General features: G+C 45.0%; 1 protein-coding gene across 2 annotated transcripts in view; it reads left to right on the top strand.

Annotated features, from left to right (window-relative positions):
* SMCO4 (single-pass membrane protein with coiled-coil domains 4) overlaps positions 1-23,314 on the top strand; it is a 35,499-nt gene extending 12,185 nt beyond the window's left edge. For both annotated transcript variants that reach the window (XM_090030571.1, XM_090030570.1), the window contains one exon: positions 22,539-23,314. In XM_090030571.1, coding sequence (XP_089886697.1) covers positions 22,655-22,834 — 180 coding nt within the window. In that variant the 5' untranslated portion in view covers positions 22,539-22,654 and the 3' untranslated portion in view covers positions 22,835-23,314. The remainder of the gene's footprint in view (positions 1-22,538) is intronic.
* Positions 23,315-23,532: the final 218 nt, after the last annotated feature.

Here is a 23,532-nt window from a genome sequence, read left to right as displayed (position 1 = left end):
CAAAAAAGATTTGACTTTAGTCAAGTGGAGTTCTGCTGGGTCTGGGTTAGGTACAATCTTAGAAATCATATGGCACGTTAGATAGGCAATGGGGGTACTGGTTCCCCCACAATCAGGCCACTCATAGTTTCTGGAATGAGAGGTTTGAGGGTCCACTTACCTACCAGGATGTACCAGGCCTCCCAAACTTCTCTCTCATACCCTGGCCATGCTTTGAAGCTTAAGTGTTCTTTCATCACATTAAAATCCATTTACTTTAAGACCTTATTTACGTAGTTATAACAAATCAAATAATAGAGTTAGAATGGTAGCTGTAGAAAGCTAGGAAATCTTTGGTTCAGAAGACGTAATAGTTGTCTGTGGGCTACAGGACATAGCCACTCAGTACCTCGAAATAGTGGCATGAATAGAAAACTCAAAAAAGGAGTGTTTTGAAAGTCAAGTCTTCATTGTTTAGGCTAAGGAAGAATCTTTGGCAATTAACAGTACAGGACTTGAGACACAGTTGCATCGTTCTGAGTCTGAAAAATCATCAGGGAAATCCTGAGGTAGGTGTAAGCAGTGGTAGATTAAGATTTATTGGGGCCCTGGGCTCCAGCTGGAGGAGGGGCCCCTTCCCCTCCTGGTACTGCCAGTGGTGTGTTGGGCCACTGCCCCACGGGGGAGGCTGGGTGGACCCAGCTGGGTGGGGTGGCACATGCCTGCCTCTCCTCCCTGCCCCCTACCCTCCTGCAATCCCCCCTGCCATGGCCAGAGCTGAGCAGAGCGAGGGTGGATGCGGGCTGCAGGCTTGGTGCTCTCTGCCGTGCTGCCTTTGCCCTGGGGGCCACGTGTCTCCTGCCCACCCAGCAGTGGGGTGCACAACTCACCGCCCCCACTGTAGCTGGCACAGGGCCCTGGGGGCAAAGGCAGCAAAGCGGAGAGTCCCGAGCCCACAATGAACAGTCCACATCTGCCCTATGCACAAATATGGGGGAGGGGCACATGCCCCCCATGCATCCCTTGGGGTTGTGCACAGTGACAGGGAGCTGCCCCCTCCCCATGCCCCCGGACGAGCCACCTGTGGCTGCATCCCACTCCTCACCCCAGCCCTGGGTCTCACACAGCACCCTGGCTGGGCAGTGCCGCCAGCCCTAGCCCCACTGCCTCCTCACTGTGGGGGCCTCGATCTGCCCCTCCCATGCCACCTCCCTCCCATACACTTACCTGAAGGGAGCTGCTCAGCACACTGCCCAGCTGTGTTCCAGGCCATGTGCGTGTGGCGCCCCCTGCGTCTCGCTCCGGCAGCCCCCTGTAGGCTGGAACGCTGCCCACCTGCAAGGGGAAACCTGCCATTTCCCATGGGAACCCGGGCACCAGGGGGTCTCTGATTGGCAGGGGCTCCTGAGCCCAGGCCCCTCCAGCCCATGTGTTAATCCGCCAGTGGGTATAAGGCCTCAGGCAACCTTCAGTTTGTCTCCTGAAACTGACTCGATTTCAAATTGACCCTGTCCCTGTATCACATGGTAAAAATAACAAAGCGTTCTTTTTGCATGTTAATGAAACTCCCTTCTTGAAAAGGTTTAACCGTATAATGAGAGAGTAGTTTGGGGGAAATAAGCTTGAGCTTTTGAGTGCTGTAAGACAAGAATATAGAGTAAAGATGCTTCTTTTTCAAGGCTTGTGTCCTGTGAAGTTGTTTCCTTTAGTGGGGAAAGAATGATGCCAGGAAGGGCAGTCTCCCATCATGCATTCTGCATTTTAAATGAGACCGATTCTGTTTGGGGATAGAGGAAGTGGTACACCTGGAATAAACTAACTTCAGACTTTCAGAAAAATCCAAGTGTGCAGTATGAAATCGATCTTTCTCAAGGCTCTGTTTTTACTGAGAGGTCAGTAGCAAATAGTGAATATGCTGACTGCTTATGTAACTTGTGGCTTTCCATTTGGTCTTCCTATAGGATCGTAAACCTCAGTAGCCAAAATTATAATAGAATGCAGCAGAGGAAGGGTATGGTATATATTGAAATAGAAATTATGTGATCCAAGCTCTGCACGTGGTGTGATCTGACATCACGGAAACTCAAGGAAGCCTATTAAGAAATCTGATTAGCTATCAGATAGAGCTAAAATCTGTCGGGTATAGTGCCCAGTGATATCTAACTGGTAGCTTCTCTAGTAATAGGGCCATCTCCTTTTATAGAGAGGTGCTTGCTCTGGCAGGTCAGTGAAGTGTGTTGTTCATTGCAGCCACATACAAAGTTGAGCATTCAGGTGATACTCTGTAATAAATTTAAAAATGTTTTCCTTATTGAATCCAGCACTGACTCATTCTGCTGTCATCCTTCCATTCAGCAGGCTCCCTGTGTGATTTTTTTTTTCTTCTAAATGTATTATGTAAGCAGTAATATACAGGGAGTGGGGGTTGTATTTTATGTAAATACAACACTGCAGGGTGCACTGTAGGATGCAAAGTGCATAGCTGCGTGCAATAAGCTATCCAGTCGCACTTATTTCAGCAGTTACAAGCCCTGGAATATCTTGTTATAGGTATACATAAATCTACGGTATTTTGGAAAGTAAACACGAATACCATTTTGAAAGTGATTTTAATTTATGTAGCTGTTCATCCCATGGTTGTGCTGCTTTTTCCTGTTCGCTTTGAACAGAAAATCTTGCTAATTTTTTCCCACCCTAAATTTAATTCTATTCATCCTTTTTGCCATCATACAGCTCAAGTCCAGCAGACCGCTGCATGAACAGGAACTCTTATGACCATGTTTAGCCCTGGCTGAAGTCACTGCTCTTCAGTAAAACAGCTGGAACATGTTGCAGGATGAGGGCCCCACATTCTTCTTTAAATATATTGCTGCAGTCCCCATGTATGGCTCTGCTGAGTTTTTCCTGTCTTTTTAGATGTCTCCTGTCTGTAGTTTTACTTCCTATTTGTTTTTATTCACCTTGTGCTTTTTTCACTTGACAGAGATGAATTTTGATTGCAGTTGCCCCAGTTGTTTCTTAAAAGCTTTCTACTTCCTACTGTTGATTTCCAGCAAGTTAAAGGTTTCTTTAACTTATTTTGTATTCCTTGTAAGTTTGCTTTTTCTGAAATATTAGATAGGTTTGGTGCTGCTGGAGAGAGATTAAAACCAGGGTTTCTGGATGTTAGGAGCTTTTTAACCTTCTCTTAACTCGTGTATTTTAGAGTACATAGCAGGGAGAGGAAGTAGGCAGACATCCAACCACAAGTTGGATCTTTATGGATGCTTGGTGAATCCATCTAATGGTAGATCAATTTATCTGTCTAGCATGGCAATGCAGGGAGCCTCACAGGAATTTCCTGAACTGTGTATGCCCTGTGTGGCCTTCCCAAATGTACTTCTTGCAACCTCAGCTGTGCTGTTGCACCATCATGCCCAAGAACTGAGGCAGTTGGGAGTAGCCAGGGTTTGCTCTTAAATTCAGATTCAGCAGTGATGAACATGGACTGAACACCTTGATAAAACATTATTATATCTATCTAAAATCAGTTTTCCCCTTTTCATGTTATGGCACTTCTGTTTATCTCCGAGCTAAATATTTTTTGGCTCCTATCACATCCTTTCATTCTGTTCCCCTTCAGATGTTAGTAATAATTTTCTAAGAAAAATAATGTACTTGCTGTATTCAGCCACGAAATTTGGAGACTCGCATGACAAGATTCCCTTCCTGCGTCTTATGAACTGTGAAATGCATTTGAAAATACCCTTTTGCAATGGAAATTGTAGGGGGGGGGGGGCGTTTAACTTGTTCTTGGCTGTTGTACCAAACAACAGGTTGCTTTAGTTCCTCAATACGTATTGGTCTATCAGGTCAACACAGGAGCCCCATATAAATCAGCCTCCATCCTGTGTTAATTCCAGAAGAACGCCTGTGATTAATATTTATACAAAATGCTTTGATGTTTCTACAGTGAAATTGTCTCATTATCAAAAGAAATGGTGGCTTTCCCCTGCTGAATCAGTGTGAAAAAGATTGCAATAGCTTTTAGCAACACTGCAGCTGAGACAGGCATCAGCAGGAAAACCAGGCTCGTCTTTAATTCGGTGTTTCATTTTGTGAAATTGCTTACTCTGAGAGAAATAAAACATTTACATGTATATTAACCAGTGTTTGTCAGCCATTGGAATAAAGCCAGTTCTCTCGGGGCCAAACAGACACTCTGAGTGAATGAGTAATAATCTCCTGTTGTCACTCCTAATTTATGGATGGGAGGCAGAGCAGCATTTGCCATTTTAAGTTTTCCTTGTTGCTCCAAAACTAGAAATGACATATGTTATCAGTAGGCTCAGAAACATAAAACATGGCTTGCATGCCTCTTTCCTACCCCCTAGGTGATTTATTTGGCATAGCAATTGTGACGCATCAGCAGGGATCCTGGTTTTCTCTGATTTCAAAAAATCTCCAATTCTTGATATTAAAAGTGACCCCAAATCCACATTTTTCTGTGATGTAAAATGAAACGCCGCTGTAGATATGTATCTATATATTAGTGGCGATTCATTTCAATCATGGAAAAATATGGATTTGGGGTGGTTGTTTGCTTTTTTTTTTACCGAAAATTGGGGATTTTTTTAAATAGCAGAAAACCAGGATCCCTGCACTTCAGTAACATTTCCAAAGGGAGCAATGGAGAAGGGGAATGTACCTGAGCTGCAGAGATCTGGGATGAGAACTGTGAAGTTTCCGCTAGAGGCTAGGAGGGGATGTGGAGGAAGGAGGTCTGCAAAGGAAGAAAAATGGGTTTGTGCCTTCTTTGATTATAATGTCCAAAGAAATCCTGGTGATTTGTGTCCTTTTGCTTCTGGAATAAACATTTGCTAATTTTCAAGGTGATGGACCAGCAAATGACAGCAAGTTAAAAAGTGGAGAGTGGCCTTACAGTAGAGCTGCTGCCTCACAGGAATTGTCTGCCTGTTTCTTGCTGTAAGGGAAAGCTATACCTGTTGCACTGAGGGGTGTATTACTGCAGTTTGGCTCAGCTCACTTATCATGGGATAAGTGATGGACTGCAGATGGACAGTAACCCCATGCCCTGCCTTTTAACTCGCTATAAACCATTTATCTGTATCAGAAGAGAGAAGTATTTGGAATATCAAGGTCCTTATTTTTGGCAGGCCATTGAGAGAAAAGTGGGAATTCTTTCATTTCTCAGTCTGAAGCAGTGATCATAAATCTCTCCAAGATTTCCTCCCCCACCCATCTGTTTTGGTGTTTAAATTGCGTAATTCCTGAGGAAAATCAAACAAAACCCCATCCTGCAAACTTTCTTCTATGTGCTTAACTTGTGCCTATCGCACCAAATCAAACAGAAAAGTAAATGTTGGCCAAATTGGGGCCTTTTCAACACTGACTAGAATGCTTTCTCCATCCTTATTTGTGAAGTCATAATTCTGGTAGCTTTCCTGTCCTTAGTATCTTTATTCTCTTCCAGTCTTTCTGTAAAACTTAAGTTTTGCAGTACTGGTTAGATAGCTGATGTTCTGGGTTCACTGGCCACCATGCTGACCAGTGTTGTTTCCCGACGTTCCCGTGGCTTGTCTGTACTTATCAGTTGTCACCTGTCTTATGCAGATGGGAAGCTCTGTGCACTGGGAACCATCTTTTTGTTTTATTTATGACAGTATGATGAGGTCCTAGTCTCTGACTGGGTACCATGGGAAGAAAAAGTCATAGGTATGCAGTGAGGTCCCCATTGCCATTTGTTTTTGGATCAGGCTCAACATTTTTGTAACTGAGGATGCAGAAGAGGGTGGGTTGGGCATGTAGTGAGGTGTCCAGAAGAGCCACTTACTAGTTGATTCTCTTGAGTTTTGCCTAAGGTGAAGAATGTTTAAATAGCTACTACTGACCAACTTTTGATGTGGTACACCTTGCACAGCAGTTTTTTTGGCATGCTTCTTGAAACCACTGTAGCTTACAAAGATTTTTTTTTTGCACCATCGGAATGAATCTATAAAAGTTGGAAAGATGTTTGCTTAGATCACAAAGCAGGTGTTTGCGGTATTATAAATAGAAAGCTATAGGAGTTGAGGCACTTATTAAATTTGACTTTATAGTGGTTTGAAAAATAGCAGTGGAATGGAAACAAGAAAAATTACTATGGTCTCTGGCAAAGAAGCGACTTAAATGACTATGCTTCCAGAGAAAGCAAAACATCAACCATGGTTGAGAGGCTTTAGGAATAAGTAATAGTCAATTATTGGAGTGAGGATGAGATCTTGAGCCCCTCCTGCTCCTAGGGTGGAGGATCAGGGTGGGGTGTTGATTAACTCTGAAGAGCTTGATTTGCTGGATGACATTTGTATATTATTGAAATGTGAATCTCTTTCTTTATTAGCACTTTTCAAGAAGTCTCCTACTGTTGTCCCTTCTAGTGTTGCAGGGGTCAGGTGTGTTCTTGACCTGCTGGGATGCCATGCAACAGCACCAGTCCTGTCAGAGCCACACCAGTGGGGTACTCTTTGAAAAATGTTAGCATAGATGCAGCTTGCAAGTATGTGCACCCCCTGAACAGTGACTGGAGGAGTGCTTTTAAAAATCTAGCTGTACAATTGAATTGGGCAAGGAGTTGAACATACTGTGAAAAAAGCTAAAAGTGCTGATGGGATAGAGTACGGATGGGGATTCAGGACCCCTGGGTTGTATTCCCAGCCCTGTTGTGGATTTTCTGTGTGATCCATTCAGAAGAGTGTTTTAAATAGCATGTACACTCCAAACACTCTGTGTGTTTGTGTGTGTGTGTGTGTGTGTGTGTATGCGTGCACGCGCTGTCTAAGGATTCCTGTGCTTGTATACAGCCCTGAGCACTTTTTCTTACTAACTCAGGTACACACACAAATGTGTGTACACACTTGGAAGTATTTGCATCTGAATTTTCCTCCTTTGCAAAATGGGGATGAAAATTGGATATATCAGGCTTGAGCGACCAGCTGGTGGTTTTAAAGTTATTCATGACCATGGTGTCTGCCTCGGAGAGTTACTAATACAGAGGGCTGTTGGATGGATTGCCCTGGCAGGGGCCTGGACCATGTGGTGTTTCTTCTTAGTTTGGTTACATGGGGGGATGTAACAGCTTGCTCTTGTATTCTGAGTGGCTGGGTCATAAGATGAATCTGTTAGGTTCCTGAAAACTGCAGGGAAACTTCTCCAGGAGGCTCTCAGGACTACCTGCGCTTCACATCCTCGTTTGTAATGGGCCAGTACATTAATCACATGGCATTGTAGCATCTGTGACTGCCACTGGGATTTGTTCTGCTGGAAAATCCTGACTTAAGTACTCCTCGCTAAATCAGCATGTGTTGCAGAAGCCAGTGTTGCAGAACTGATTTGGCAAAATCAGGCTGCAGATTGCTGCTGCTGCTGCTATTCCTGAGCCTGGTCTGCCCAGGTTAGAGGACCCTAAAGCAGCAGTTGGGTTTGGTGGGGGTGGGGGGAAGGGGCTTCTCTTTGGGTCAGCTTCTCCTTTTGTTTCTGTAATTTTATTAGGGCATAATTTAAATGCGGAAAGTTTTAGTTACTTTATATAAATGTCACACTTATGATGTGTAAATTGAGGTAAACTAACAGGGATTTGATTATCCTAAACCAGCTCTGTGTAATGATGGTTCTTCTTGTTAAATAATTGCAAATGGGCTCTATCAGTCAGGACAGAAGAGCTCCGTGCTTTTACTACATGGGATTATTTAGAAGAACATGGTTTTAAGCTAGGAAAGTAGAACATGGTTTTAAGCTAGGAAGGACATGGAATGGAGGCTAATTAATAATCAGCCTGGTCAGTGGAAGAAAAGCAAATGAATAAAAGGCCCTTATGAAAACACCAACATACTTTTTGGTGTAGTGAAAACACAGTTGCCATATGGGGAGGCTGCCGTCAATTGCGCACCGTCCGATCTGGCATTGGTTTGGGGCAGTTTTCTCCCAAACCTTTTGAAATGTGAGTTTCTGGGTTGTACATGTAAGTATGGGGCACAGGAGTGAGGTGGGATAGAGGAAGGATATTTATCTCTCTCATTTGTAGCTTCTTTTCTGACTCTGGTAGAGTGAATGCTCTTGAAAGGAGGGCACAGGAGAAAACCAATGAGGCCGTCATGCTGCTCATGTTTATAATGTCCATTCTGCATGCAGCAGCAGGGATTGGGCTCAAGTGACTGTGGAAGTCCCTGTTCCCTGGGGGACTGGGAAGAAGAAGTTTGTCAGCCCAACTCACCCATATCAGTAATAGTATTGTAAGGGAGGTTGCTCTGTATTTAATTATAATTTGTACTCTGCTTGTATAATGTGCTAATCAGTCTCTCTTGGCATTTGTACAAGAAAGAACAGGCAGGCACTATGCCAGGGAGCCTTGGCTTCAGCCACCTATTGAACAGCCATAGTTGAAAAAACAAGGCCTGGTTTTTAACCAGGTTGTGAGATCAGGAACTGGACCTGGACTAGGACCCTTTATTGGCAGTGTCTGAGCACTATACCCACCCTGCTTTATACCTGTGAGTGCCTCTGAGACGCTTTGTAAAATAAAAAGAATTCAAGCTTTTGGGCCATAGCCATCTCTCTCCCCTCTGCCATATTGAAGAGGACGTAAGGAGCTTAATCCTTCAGTTTCCCCTTTTTCAAGCTGCTTTGTAACTTCAAGCCACAAGAGGTTTTACCTACTTTTTTGGCTGTAATAGAGCAAACAGATTTCCCCAGATTAATTTCGATCCAGCATGTATACCAAGCTGGCGTAGGTCAGAAAAGGGAGAGATAGTGTGCTGTTGGAACTTGCTCTGATACTTTTGGGATTACTTCCTCAGGTGTGGGGTTCCCCTCTCCTTCTTCCCTACCAACCCAAACCCCTAATTCGGTTTTTTTTTTAAATGAATAATCCAACCTGCAGTGGACATAGATTTTTATCTGCCAAGTTTTAGCCCGGATGGGATTTTTGGTGCAAAAGTTTTAATGACATTAGAGGGGATTATAATGAACAGCATTGATAGTCCTTCAGTTGTAGTGTTTGCATTACAGAACTGTAAAATCAGGCTTCAGAGTTCCTGGCATTTTGCCTCACCCGGGCCTTAAGAATTTGTTGCAGACGTATATTTATAATTTGGCTGTTTCATGGAGCGAACTAGCTGGGAATGTAGGCATTGGAATGAGAGAGGGAGCAGTCAGAGAGCACAGACTAGGTAATAGGAAACAGCATTTCCTATTGAGGACTGCGCTTGTTCAGTCTTAGTTAGGGCTGTTCAGTTTGTGAGATGCGTAGGTAGCGGAAGTTCAGTTCCCAGCGGGCAAGTGACCCTAACACAGCTGTATCAGAAAACACTAATGTTATTTTTGCACTCTGTTCCCTTTCCTGTTCGTTCTCACAAAGGTTTGGATGCCTGTGACCACTCCTTGACTTCAGTGCAGTTTCTGGCGTGGAGAGTTGCTATCAAAGACCATTTGTATTTGTATTTTATTTTTGTTGCTGCTGTTTGGAAACTAGCTGAAGACAAGCAAATGTACAAGCTAGGTAGTATCTTGTTTCCAGAGGAATCTTTTCAGGAACAGCAGAAGAAAATTGCATTTTGAGAGAACACCTGAGCAAACTTGTATTATCGAGTCATTTGCCGGGTGTTGCAGCATATTGCATTTAGGTTTGAGAAGAACAGTTGTTTTATAAATGCGAAGCGGCAAATTCTGCTTTCTTTCCTCTTTCCCTCTGCTTCCCTCCCCCTCAACCCTCCCCTAAAATTGAATATATTCTGTGACAAATTCACATGTTTATTTTTAACTTACAGGACTACTTCATATATTGAAAATGTCTTTTATAGTGCAACCTGATTTAAAAAAAAAAATGATTTCTTGGTGCTGATCTATATCTACAGAAAACCCTTTGTTTGTTCCACCATTAACAACTTGGCATGAAATGCTTGTCCATCATTCTTCTCCTCGTGGAATTATGCTCAGTTGTTGGGATGGAATTGTACAACATCACTGTCTTACATACCAAAAACAGTCCTTTGTTTAAGCATTACACCTTTTGAAATGCCAAATTTCTATGGGGCTTTTTTGGGTGAGATTTTCCCTCTTAAAGATTCTGGTATATGCAGACTTCAGAGCTGCTACAGTCATATTGAAATAGCTCTTTTCTACTTTGACAACTTTGTTTCCTTTGACATTCTGGCAGAATGCAATGATGGCTTTCATTTTCCAAATGCAGTGAATGGCGTAGAGGCTCTCAAAGCTGCACTTACAGTAAATGGGATGCTCTAGTAATGGTGGGTCAATTTTGATTTAGATCTGTAATTTGGCAAAAAATACCTTGCTTAAAGGATAGTGTTATACTGGGATTTCATGCACTGCCTTCATAAGCCTCATATTTTTATGCATGCAACTAAAAGCTTTTACCCTTGAAAACAGGGTTGTTAGGAGTAAATCATGATAAATGGGCACAGGTAAACTTTTGTAATACAAAAAAAATGTCTTTGCTATGATGCAAGAGCAGATGTTTTCACTAAGTTGAACATTTGCCTTCAGCATAGGTTTTAATTTTAGTGCCTCGTGAAATCATGTGACTATTCCATAACACCCTGCATTTGCAGGGAACAGATAAGAAAGGCTGAAGCAACGACTGAACTTAGATTAGCAATGGGAATCAAGGACAACAAGAAGTCCTCCTTTAGGTACATAGGGAAGAGGAGGAAAACAAATGGGAGTGTGGGGCCATTGCGCAACAAGTCAGGAGAGCTGGTTACTGGCACCCAGCAGAAAACTGAACTCCTGAATGACTACTTTCACCAGACCAAGGAGAAAACCACAGCAGGTAGAGTAGAGGATGAGCACGGTAGGAATAATCACTTTCCTACTATTGCTGTAGAATTGGTGTATTGCCGGAGGACTGGAAGAGGGCCAACGTGGTTCCCATCTTCAAGAAAGGGAGGAAGGAGGACCCAGGAAACTATAGGCCGGTTAGTCTTACCTCGATCCTAGGCAAGCTGTTCAAGAAAATTATGCTGGCACACATCCAGGAGGGGCCAGCAGGGGACTGCATGCTTAGGGGCAACCAACATGGGTTCATCAGTGGAAGGTCCTGTCAGACCAACCTGGTGGCCTTCTATGATCAGATCACCAGATCATTAGATGCAGGGGTAGCAGTGGACATGGTCTTCCTGGACTTCTGGAAGGCTTTCGACACTATCTCTCACCCCGTTCTCATTAAGAAACTGGGGGACTGTGGTGTCAACGCCCACACAGTCAAATGGGTCGCCAACTGGCTGGAGGGCCGCACCCAGAGGGTGGTAGTGGATTGGTCCTTCTCAACCTGGAAGGACGTGGGCAGTGGGGTCCCGCAGGGCTCGGTCCTCGGCCCGCACTGTTCAACATCTTCATCAGCGATTTGGACGAGGGGGTAAAAAGCACCCTGTTCAAATTTGCTGATGACACTAAGATGTGGGGGGATGTGGGCACACTAGAAGGAAGCATCAGGCTACAATCAGACCTAGACAGGTTACAAGGGTGGGCGGATGTGAATAGGATGGGTTTCAACACAGACAAGTGCAAGGTGATGCACCTGGGAAGGAACAACCGGCACCATACCTATAGGTTGGGGAACTCCCCTCTTGTCAGCACAGAGGCGGAAAAGGGTCTTGGAGTTGCCATTGACTCCAAGATGAACATGGGCCGGCAGTGTGGAGAGGCAGTAAGGAAGGCCAACCGCACCTTGTCATGCATCCACAGATGCATCTCGAGCAGGTCCAAAGAGGTTATCCTCCCCCTCTATGCAGCACTGGTCAGGCCGCAGTTGGAGTATTGCATCCAGTTCTGGGCGCCGCACTTCAAGAGGGATGTGGACAGCATGGAGAGGGTCCAGAGGAGGCCACTCGCATGATCAGGGGACAGCAGGGCAGGACCTATGAGGAGAGGCTGAGGGACCTGAACCTGTTCAGCCTCCAAAAGAGAAGGCTGAGGGGGGATCTAGTGGCTTGTTACAAACTAGTCGGGGGGGATCAGCAGGCACTGGGGGAGTCACTATTCCCCCCAAGCTCTGCCAGGAGTGACCAGGAATAATGGTCACAAGCTGGCAGAGGGCAGGTTTAGGTTAGATATCAGGAAGCGCTACTTCATGGTCAGGGCGGTTAGGATCTGGAACCAGCTTCCAAGAGAAGTGGTGCAGGCTCCTGCCCTGGGGGTTTTTAAGAGGAGGTTGGATGAACATCTTGCTGGGGTCATTTGACCCCAGCATTATTTCCTGCCATGGCAGGGGGTCAGACTAGATGATCTACTCAGGTCCCTTCTGACCCTAGAAACTATGAAACTATGACCAATTAAAAAATTAGACATATACAAGTCTACGGGACTGGATGATTGTCATCCGAGAGTGTTGAAGGGGGTGGCCGAAGTCATTGTGAAACCCCTAGTGAAACTTTTCCACAACTCGTGGCGCTCTGGAGAAGTCCCTGAGGACTGGAAGAGAGCCAGTGTTGTGCCCATCCACAAGAAGGGCAGGAGGGAGGACCTGGATAGCTATAGGCCAGTCAGCCTAACTTCCATCCTAGAAAAGTTCATCAAGGAGTCTATCTGTGATAAGCTTGCCAAAGGCAAAATTCTGAATAACAGCCAGCATGGCTTCATCACAGGCAGGTCTTACCTTGCCAACCTCATCTCCTTCTATGGCCAGGTAACTCACCACCTGGACACAAGAGAGCAGGTTGACAGTGTATAACTTGACTTCCAAAAGTCCTTTGATCTAGTATCCCATGATGTCCTCATGAGAAAACTGGAGGATTGTGGGCTTAACTCTGGACAGTCAGGTGGGTGAGAAACGGGCTGCAGGATAGGACCCAGAGAGTTGCAGCGAATGGATCTGTCATCCTGGTGAGAAGTGGGCAGCGGTGTCCTGCAGGGGTCAGTGCTTGGTCCAGTACTTTTCAACATCTTTATTAATGATTTGGATGTGGGGGTGAAGAGCTCACTGGCCAAGTTTGCAGATGACACCAACTTATGATTAGATATTAGGAGGCGCTACTTCACAGTCAGGGTGGCTAGGGCCTGGAACCAGCTTCCAGGGGAAGTGGTGCAGGCTCCTAGCCTGGGGATTTTTAAAAGGAAGTTAGATGAGCACCTTGCCGGGGTCATCTGACCCCGGGGCTCTTTCCTGCTAAGGCAGGGGGTCGGACTAGATGATCTACCTAGGTCCCTTCCGACTCTAGCTACTATGAAACTATGAAACTATGAAACTATGGGGAAGCGCGGTCATGCTTGAAGATAGGTCCACCTGTAACTGTAGTCTAGACAGGCAAGCAAGTGGTGCAGGTTGGGATCTGATTAAGTTCAACATTGGGAAAAGTAAAGTGCTCCACGTTGGGATGAGCAACCCTCAGCACACCTAGAGGCTAGGCAGCACCAAGCTGACTAGCAACACAAAAGAAAGGGACTTGGGCATAATTGACCACAGTATGAATATGAACCGGCAGTGTGATGCTGGAGCCAGTAGTGCAAATAATACCCTGGCATGCATAAATTGATGCATCTCCAGCAAAACTAAGGAGGTGATTCTTCTGCTCTTCTCAGCACTGGTGAGACCGCAGCTGCAGTAATGCATCCAGTTTTGGGCACTGCACTTTAACAAGGACATGGACAAGCTTGAGAGAGTCCAAAGAGAAGCCACTCATATGATCAGAGTCTCACACAGCAAGCCATACAAGGAAAAGCTGAGGGATCTGGGGCTCTTCAGCCTGAAGAAAAGAAGGCTGAGGGGACCTGGTAGTGGCTTACTGCTACACTAGGGGAGTACATCAAGGGCTTGGTGAGCAACTTGAGCACTAGGGCACCCAAGGAGAAAACCAGGAGTAATGGCTACAAACTCCTGGAAGATTGATTCAGGCTCAACATTAGAAAAAACTTCTTCACAGGTGGTGCAATCACCTCCCCTGGAAAGTCACCTTGCTGGGGTCACCTGACCCCCAGTTATCTTTCCTGCTTGGTGCAGGGGGTTGGACCTGATGATGGTCCAAGGTCCCTTCCAGCCTTGCAGTCTATGAATATTATGATATCACAGGAGCATGGGAAGCTAGGAATCCCAGCCGGTGATTTCTGTGCCTTCAGTAGTACATAAGCTCAGCTGCCTCTGTAACTGGAATGAGCCATGGCAGTCACGCTGAATACTGATTTGAAAACTCAGGGTTAGCTGTGTTTTGTTGCTGTCTGTCATGTTGGGTTAGACCGCATAGCTCAGGGACAGGCAAAATATGGCTCACAGGCTGGATCCAGCCTGCTGGGCCATTCTGTCTGGCTTTAAAAATTTAGAAAATTACTATTTATCTGCCCCTAGCTGCCTGTAACCAAGATAACAAGGTACCAGCAGCAGCAGCACCCAGGACCCAGGGGGAGCTGGTGGCAGGATCCAGAGGCAGCAGCAGCAAGGCCCGCAAGTCCCATCCCAACCCCAGCCCCTCCCACCCCTACCCAGAAGCTTCTGCCTAGCAGAGGCTTCTGGCCTGGTGACCTTGGGGCTGTTCCACACACCCCTTTGCCTGAGAGCAGAAAATCAGATAAGACGGGTGCGGGGGGGAAATCACTGGTGCAGCAAGAGCCAGCCTGGCCCAGGCAGAACCATGCGTTTCCCAGCTGACTCCTGCTGTGCTGTGCGGTCCCAGCCTTGCAGCCAGGAACCGCATGCTGCTGGAGTGGCAGGCGGGTGTGTGGGGGAACAGTGGGTGGGCAGGGAAGGAAGAGAAGTGGCAGGGGAAAGGCAGTGGCGGCAAGCATGCGGGATCCTGGGTGTCGGGGCAGGAGGGAACCGCGGGGGCTGGGCTGGCTTCTGCTGCGCTCCTTAGCCCTGGCATTGCAACCTGGGAACTGCAAGCTTCTGAGAGGTGCCTGGCTGGGTCGGCTGGCTCTGCCGTGCTGCAGAACTCAGCAGGAGCCAGCCTGCGCTGGAGCTGGCTGCCTTCCCCGCCCCATGCTGCGCAGGTCCATGGACTCTGGTGGGGGTGGAGGGAGTCCTGCTTCCATGCGGAGTCCAGTGCAGGGCCTCCCCTGGTACGAGTAAAGCAGCTGCAGGCACATGGGATGGAGCCCCTGTGAGAGGGGTGGCTAGACAGACTGTGCTTCTTGGCCCCCGCATGCAGCAGTGGCTGGAGCTGTCCTGCCGGACACCTGCACCTGTGCTGGGCACCAGCGCCCTGAGTCCTGTGCTGGCTGCTGCTTCTGACAGCAGGGATTGTGCACCATATGGGGAAGTGTGCGAGATCCCCTCACCACGGGCCTCCCTCACACCCCACAAACCTCACACGCCCACATCCTGCCCTGGCAACCCCCACCGACATATACACACACCCCAGCATACCCTATGCCTCCCGCACAGCCACACTCCACCATATCCCCACCCCCACGCACAATATAAAAGGAGACTTTATTTTTGAGTTGTTATGCAGTCCCTTCTATAGACAGTACGCAAACACAGATTATGACAAATATTTTTTGTAATACAATTACAATATATTTTAGCAGGTGTTTGACTTCTAGCATATGACTTGTTTTTTATTCTGGTTCTAAGATGGCAACCCCCTCCCAAAAGAAGTATTTCTGAAGGGCAAGGGGAGGGACTTTCAGTGGCAAATCTCAGGGGTTTGGGGGTGGGACTTCCGGTCCCAATATGGTGACCAGGGGGCGGGCAACAGTTAAGGGGTGGGGCTACCCATGTGGCCCTTAACGAGTGTTGGTGAGCTGTCAAGTGACCCTCCAGCCGAAATAATTGTCAGCCCCTGGCATAGCTCTTACTGGGGAGGACGTGCTGACATGTGTGAGGGACCTCAGATTGGAGTAAAGGTTGCACAGTCCAGCTTGTGGTATTTCCCTATGTAAATAATTACTGGCAGGGGGTGACATGGGCTCGTTTTAGATCATCTTGCCTGTGTTTGAGTAGCAAAAGGTTCACTTATGTAATTGGAGCCAGCATTTGAATCATCACTGAGATGCCTTGATCTTCCTGAGAGGTGGGCTGGCCCCCAGGGAAGGGGGGAGTGGGTTAATGGCTTTTCCCTTATTAATCTCCTCTGCAGATCAGCTGTTAAGGATTATGCTGCCCTAGTCAAAGTGGCAAATGTGTTTATCCAGCCTTCTAGTCACCCACACAAGCCATTACAGAACACTTTGCTGCCTGAGGTACTTGCTTAATAATAAGGATTTTTAACTGTATAATTTTATATTTAATTTAATTTTCAAGTTTAATTTAATGACTGTGTTTGAGCATGGCTGGAATCCTGCTTTGGCCAGTCATTCACCAGGAGTCCAAACTTACAATCAGGCTGTCACAAAAAGTTTTAGCTTAGTTAAAAAGGGCATTACATAGGCACTTGGATGCCTGAAGCTGCATGAGAGTGCCTAGGAGCCGGCATCTGAGGGTTAGGCACCTAACTAGCTTAAATCCCACTAGGAGCCTCAGTAGTAGTAGTGATGAACCTGAGCTTACAGTTGGTACTTGTCATGAGCAGGTTTCAAAGCACTTTACAAAACTTGGTCAGTGCCATTCAGTTTATTTTTGTGGAGGTGGACATTGAAGCACCTGGCCAAGGGCACCCTCTCGGGCAGGGTATGGGACAGAGGTCTCTGGCATCCCAAGGGCATGTTGGCTGCTATTATACATTTGACCCCCATATCTCTGTTGGCTAAAATACACAGTTGGCTTTTAAAATCCTGGTCTGGCTCCATCCCTCCTTATCTGGCCAGCTCAGGTTTGTACATTTGTCCCTTTGCTGCCCTTGGCCCAGCAGCAGGCATTCCCGTGAGCTGGAGGAAAGAAAGATGCAGAGACCCAAGGGCCAGTGTTTTACCCTGAGGTGGAATTAGCTGTTATCAAAGGCATTAACCAGCAGCTCACTAAGTGGATTAAAAAGAAATAACCTTCATTAGGCAAACCCCTGACAGGAAGAGAAAGAACAGGGGCCAGAGAAGGTGTAGAAAATAAACTTTTTTTGGTAAAGTCTTAAAATCTTCAAGTAAACCCTGCATGTCTACAAAGCATGCACCAGAAATAGGAAACAGAATGGAAGAGGGGGAAAATGTTTACTGTGATTAATGTTCACTGAAACCTTTTACCAGCTCTTTGGCCCCCCAGCTACAATGCAGGAGGGTGCCATGGCAGTGATATGTTTCCTGGTGCTCACCGTGGAACTAAGCTTGATCTATAAGCTTATTATACTGATGTCTGTTTGAGCCACAGCAGAGTTTAACCTGTCATGTAAGCAGGTTGTGTTAAATATATGCCCCCATTGAGTCTTATATGCACCATGGCTTATGTCTTGCTTTGGGGTATTGCAACTAAAGTCAGTTTTTCAGTTTGCCTAATGGAAAATTTTGATCCTGTTCTCCAAGTTAGGCAGTATCTCCATTCCCGTGGTGAGGTATCAATCACTCAGGTAGCTATCATCACTAAATAATCTGCAGAGGATTGTCTGTGCAAGCGCCCAGTGGCCCTTCTCCCCTGCTGTTAACAGTCTTCACTGCAGCAAAACCTGGCCTACTGCTGTTTTTCTGTGTTGCTCACTAACATGCAGATGCCCTGGGGGTAACCTAAAATGATAAAAATGACTGAGAGGCCAGGTTAATCCGAACCGGCTTGCAAACTATTTTTATTGTAGATGTAGAGAGAAATTACGCATCTTAAAAGTCCACAAATTCATTTGCCATAAGACGGGCATTAATAAGTTCTTCAGTCATCTAGATGTGTGATTATAGTAAGTGCAGCTAAATGGAGGCTTTTGTAAATGTATTGCTTGTAGAGAGAGATGCAGAGACTGTGGTATTTTGCTGGCATTAGTTGGCTGAAGTCAGCTTTGCCTTTGCTGTCTCTCAGCAACTGGATATGGTTTTTTTAACTACGCAGTGATAAGTGCTATCTGGCAGTGTGTGTAGTACGGAAGAATCTAGTGGTCTGTGTATGCGTACTGTGGCTTTGTAAAAAGGATTTTTGTGTAGGGAGCCGAGCCTGGCACTGCCGGCTCTCTTAGTCTCTGTCCCATACTTGCTGGGTGGGGCGGCAGCCAAGTCTTTGCTGGCTCCAGGTACTATTGCTTCTATCTCATGTGCAGGGATCCTAGTTTCCTGTGATTTAAAAAAAAAATCCCCAATTTTTGGATTTAAAAAAGTAACCCAAAACCCACATTTTTCCATTTTTCTGCTCCAAAATGGTTGGTTGAGTTAGTTTGCTGTTTTTACTTCCAGACTCAACAGAGGTTTAGGTGAGGATGAGCAGTTGCCAGCTAACAAAGCCAGCCTTTGGGATACTCATGGCTGCAGCCTCCAGCCATCTCCTGTTTGGGGATCTACAAATGTAGAGGAGAGGCTCAGCTTTCATTTGGAAAGGAAAGGGAAGTCTGGAGTTCTTGACTCTGTAAGAAAGCTGATTGTGAGAGCTGATAGTGACTGACTATTAGACCAGTTTCTGGTTGTCATGGTCTGTCTTTTCTCCCTCGGCTCCTTATAGTCATCCTGGGCAGGCAGTCCTTAACATCTGTGTAAAAAGTGGCGAGAGATACTGCCCCTCCCCCCCCTCCCCATTTTTGGAGGGACCCTGGGTGGGCCAATGACAGCATTGGAGGTTGATGTCAGCTCTTTCTTCCTTCACCTGAATTCAAGCTTTTCTGGCCAAAAGAAGAGATAGCTAAGTAATGTGAGACAGTTCTGCCATGGGCTAAGCATGGCACTGAAGACAAAGGTCTCTTGTACTCTAATCCCATCTGTGCCCTTGGTCAGAGTCACTTAATCTTTTTAGTTTCCTCATCTGTAAATTGGAGATAGATAGTTACTTACAGTGAGGTCAGGAGGAGGGAATGTGCGAATGTCTAGTCACAAATCACAGAACCAGGAGGACTGGTGTGACTACCTAATATCCATCACATAACTCTCATAGAATTTCACCCAAAGACTATTGCAAAGAGGCGGGTTATTCTTTCCTCTTCTGCAAATGAAGGTTGTCCAGCTTGAGCTATTGCCTAGTCACAGTGTGCAAAGTCCTATGTAAGTGTATGTTACATCGGCATTTGGAGGCAGCTTGTCTTGGACAGCACTTCCTTGCAGAATTTATTTAATAGTTCTGCACAGACCCGCAGATAAGGCTGGAGCAGGGGCTGACAAGTGCCTGAAGAGGTTGATGTGCTCCGGTTTGTTTTTTAAATGATGTAGGTGACATCCTCCAGTTGCCTTGCTATCTTTCTTGAAATCCTCAGGTTCAACTTTTTCTTAAGCTCAGCATTGCCACCAGTGAGGCCAAATGACCCAAATTTTTTTGGAAGCATGTTTGTATGTGGATGCCAGGCTCCCAAGCTTGGAATCAGCAACATGTGATTGGAGCAGTCCTGACATTTATGGAAAGGCTTTCTGTTCCAATCCTTCAGCTGTCAGCTAGTGCATGTAATTAACTTAGTATAATTTAGTTTCAGGATGAAATATTCATTTTAGAGAGGTTATAAACAACTGATGTTTTCACTCTCTGAGTAGCTAATGATGGTTTATGCTGTACAGAATGAGGCATACATTTATTGTTTGAGAGAGAAATTGGTTTCATTGCAACTCCTGTTTCTTACTGTGGCATACAGAGAGTCCCATGGGCTTTTTCTATCATTTATTTCCCTGATCTCTTAAGTAATACAGCTGTGAAAGCTGCTGACTAGTGTTAGCAGTCGAGACAATGTTTTCGTATTGCTTGATCTCTGCAGGCTGTAACACCAGGTCACCTAGTTATTCTGCAGGACAGCCATTTGAGTGAAATAATAAAGCTAATTACCAGACAAAGGGACAAAAGTGATTTTTTTTTTTCTTGCAGAACTTGTTTACTATGCACAGTTCTTCACAGAGCCACAGTGCAGGCTCCAGAGCAGGGTGCTGGCAGGTACCTGGAGAAGACCTGTCCCATCTTTCTTTTAATGATTTGGGTTTGACATCCTCCAATTGTCTTGCTAATGTTCTGTGAAATTCTTAGGCCAGACTTTTTTTTTTTTTTCTACCTGAGATTTGAAGGAAGGAAAGTTGAGGCAGTAATAAGAAAGCTGGAATGTGAAAGCCTTTCATTCCTACCACCAATGGGGGTGGTATGTGGAGTTGGGAGGGAAGGTCCTTCATATGAGCTGCAGAGAGGTTATGTTGTGGGGAGTTAAAATCAAGAGCAGGATTTAGAATGAATGGGAGTCCTAGAAAGTGAGTGACCTGAGGGTCACAGTAATGTAGAATTGCCGCCATCCAGATGTTCATCCCTGTTCTTTGTGGAGCCATTGCACATCAGGACCTCAAGACTCCAGAATGCTGAGACTAGATTTCCTTCAGGACTTGTGCTGGGGTGTCTCATTTAGTGAGTCATCCTAATCAGGGGCTCTGACTCCTGATTAAAGCAAAAGAGTGAAAGAAATGACCTTGTCTCAGTCCAGATTATGTTGGCAAGTGTGGCATTTGGAAGAAGCATTTTTTATTTGTAAAGTGAAAATTCATGACATGGAATCAGGGCATCACACCCCTTCCCACCCACATGCTAGCCGTTTTCTTTCTGTCTCTGGGTGGGATGAGATTGAGGATAGAAATATTTGCCTGTTGAGTAATATTTAGTTTTCCTGGTTCTACCTGGTTGCTTTGCTGTTCTAAACATGTCCATAAGCAATGGATAAGTAGAACAGGATGCTATGTCGACTTTAATCAGTGAGACTGTAGGTCTGGATGGGGAACCCAGCAGTCAGTTTATTGTTGTGGGGGGAGCCAGGATGATTTTTTTTGTAAGACAGGCTTCTCACGTTGATGAATTAAGATGACTTTAAATCAGAACAATTTTACCTTGGTTATCTGAATAACAACTGGAGCTGGATGGGAGAAATTGTGGAGGAAGAAAAAGCATCTACTTGCAGTAAGCAAGATAATCTTTTTGTAATTTGCTGCATCCTTCAGTCAGTGGGGAGACCGTTTATGCAGATTTCTGTTCCATCCTCAGGAATTTACTGTACCTTAACGCGCAGCAAGAGTAGCAAATGGATAGAACTTAGCGCTACTTTTTTTCTTTTCCTTTTTTTTCTCCAAGGCTATAATGAAGCAGTCTCACAGCCTGCCACTGGTAACATCCGGAGAGACGAGCAGAAAGGTTAGGCATGTTAAACTGGAAGAGGGTTGCCCCTCTGCTGTGCTGGGTTCCTGCTGCTTACCTAGAGCAGCTTCTGCAGGAAGGCTGTTAAAACAGTCAGACTCAAGCTCCAGATGGAGATGCTGGGGACTGAACCTCACACCTCCACATGTAAAATGTGTGCTACGCCCCTCACCTTTCATGTTCTTTATGTTAAAAGAGATGATAAAAGAGAATTTCACTTATTTTACTTTCTTTGTATTCAGATCTAATAGTAAAAGATGTTGGATTCTGAATATGATGGTTCAGTAGAGAGATGAACCATTGTGATGCATGCTTTGCTCTGGCTTGCTATCCAGTGAGAACCTTGCAGCAAGCATGGTTCAGTATCTTTTTGTACCCTTGTTGAAGGCCAGCCAGAGGGGGGCTTAATTGACACGTTCCATGGAGTTAGCAAATCTTTGGGCAGATTCCAAGATGACAGGATGCTGATTCACTTACTGTCTTAGGTTAGCATGCCATAACCATATGAAAATGTGTACTAATTGGGGATTGATGTGTAAATTGGGTATATCTGTCATACATCTGTACACACCCAAAGCAGCTTTGCACTCTTAGGGACACAAGTGCAGAGCAACTTGTTATCACAGACTTGCATTTTGTGCAGTGTTCTTGTTAACCTCACCTTACAGGTACCGTGGCTTAAAAGCTGGTCTAGTAGAAGCTTTGCAGCAGCTATCAATGACCTCTTGTGTAGAAGTCTTCTTTGCTTCAAGGATTATCACGAGATGATTTCTTCCTTCTGAAAATGCCCAATTTAATAACATAACAGACATGCTATTGTTTCATTGCAAGTTTTAGTATTTTTCTCACTGCCAGAGGAATAGACTCATACTTTAATCAGATCTTTCCCATTCTTTTTTTTCTATTAAGGGACCCTGCATTCCAATAAATGTCTTGTGGTGAGGATAAAGATTTGTCTTAGAATATGACAAAGTGTGTGCTTACTCTCTGGGCCATCTGCCTTACAAATCGTGGGAAGCTATAGACCTCTGGTTGGGAATGCCTGCTGTTACAAGAAGAGGCAGCTGGTGCTGTATATCGACACAACACTAATTCTTACTCTTTTCATTAAACTAACTCTTACTTTTTCATTAAGTCTTTAGCTCTGTTATCTGTTTCCTTTGATGCCTGGAGTATATGGAACCCTGCCTTGTATCTGGCAGAACGCAGCACAAGTTTAACGATCTTGGACAAGTGTATGCATTGTGATGAACTGCCATGCTTTTTCACATGGAGAGCATTGTTAATGAAGTGAAAGTGTGTTCTGAGACAGGGCTTCATTGAACATAGTTGAATAAATCTTGCTGTGCTTTAAATGCGCTGTATCAAAGTGTGTGTGTAGAGTATGCGCTTATCATCATGTCTGAAAGATTTGGTTGTTTTTCTCCTCTTACAGGTCTTTGCAGGAGCAGACATCTGAAGCAGGAGGGCCTTTCCACGCCTCTCCAGAGACCTTCCCTAGCTTGTCTTTGGCAACTCATTTTTTGAAGAGCAGAAGACTGTAGAAGAAGAATGAGGCAACTAAAAGGAAAACCCAAAAAGGAAACCTCAAAAGATAAAAAGGAGAGAAAGCAGGCAATGCAAGAAGCCCGACAGCAAATCACCACTGTCGTGCTTCCCACGCTGGCTGTTGTGGTGCTTCTAATTGTGGTGTTTGTTTATGTGGCGACTCGCCCAAATACAACTGAATGATGCAGCTTTTAAAACTCTCTAACTTTGGGTATTGATACTCATCCTTCATAAAAAGCCAAAAAACCTTCTTCCAATCTCCTTCTTTTTTAATATTTTACAAAGGAACCTGCTGTCATCTTAAGTCTTTTTCTTGATTAGAGTCCTACAGTTTCTCTTAAGGAATGTAACATAAAACGTATTAGTGAATGTGCCAGTACGTTTTATGGTCTAATTCATGTGCCTTTCAGACTTTTAAAATGGTGTTTTTCTTAAATCTGTTTGAAGTTCTATATTGTAAAAGAAAATGCTGTTGTGCTTTAAATTTGTATAAATCAGCTTTCATCTATTATCACTGTTATCTGTAATGTTGTTCCCCCAAGTTCTTGTATGTCTATTTCACAACTTCCAAAGAAGTACTTTTCTTCTTTGTGCTTAATGTCATTTGAAATACTCTGAATCAAAAAAAGATATTTATTTTTGGAATAAAGGAGATAAATCTTACTTAAAATCTCCATCTCATTTTACCAAAAAAGTGGCTCTATTGTGAAACAAACCCTACATTTTTTATTAAATGCTACACAGAGCATTTACAGAGATTTCTTCTTCCCATGAGGCTTGAACATTCAGAGTGAATAATTTAAGATCTACGAGAAGGGTCTTGCAGAAGTCAGAGAGATTCTGCTGGTTTGTCATGATAAATAGGTAATAGGAAATGATAG

This window comes from Crocodylus siamensis, chromosome 1, assembly GCF_052110815.1.
Source record: "Crocodylus siamensis isolate JL-2025a chromosome 1, ASM5211081v1, whole genome shotgun sequence".
Taxonomy (NCBI): Eukaryota; Metazoa; Chordata; order Crocodylia; family Crocodylidae; genus Crocodylus; species Crocodylus siamensis.
This window is presented reverse-complemented; position numbering and strand designations above follow the sequence as displayed.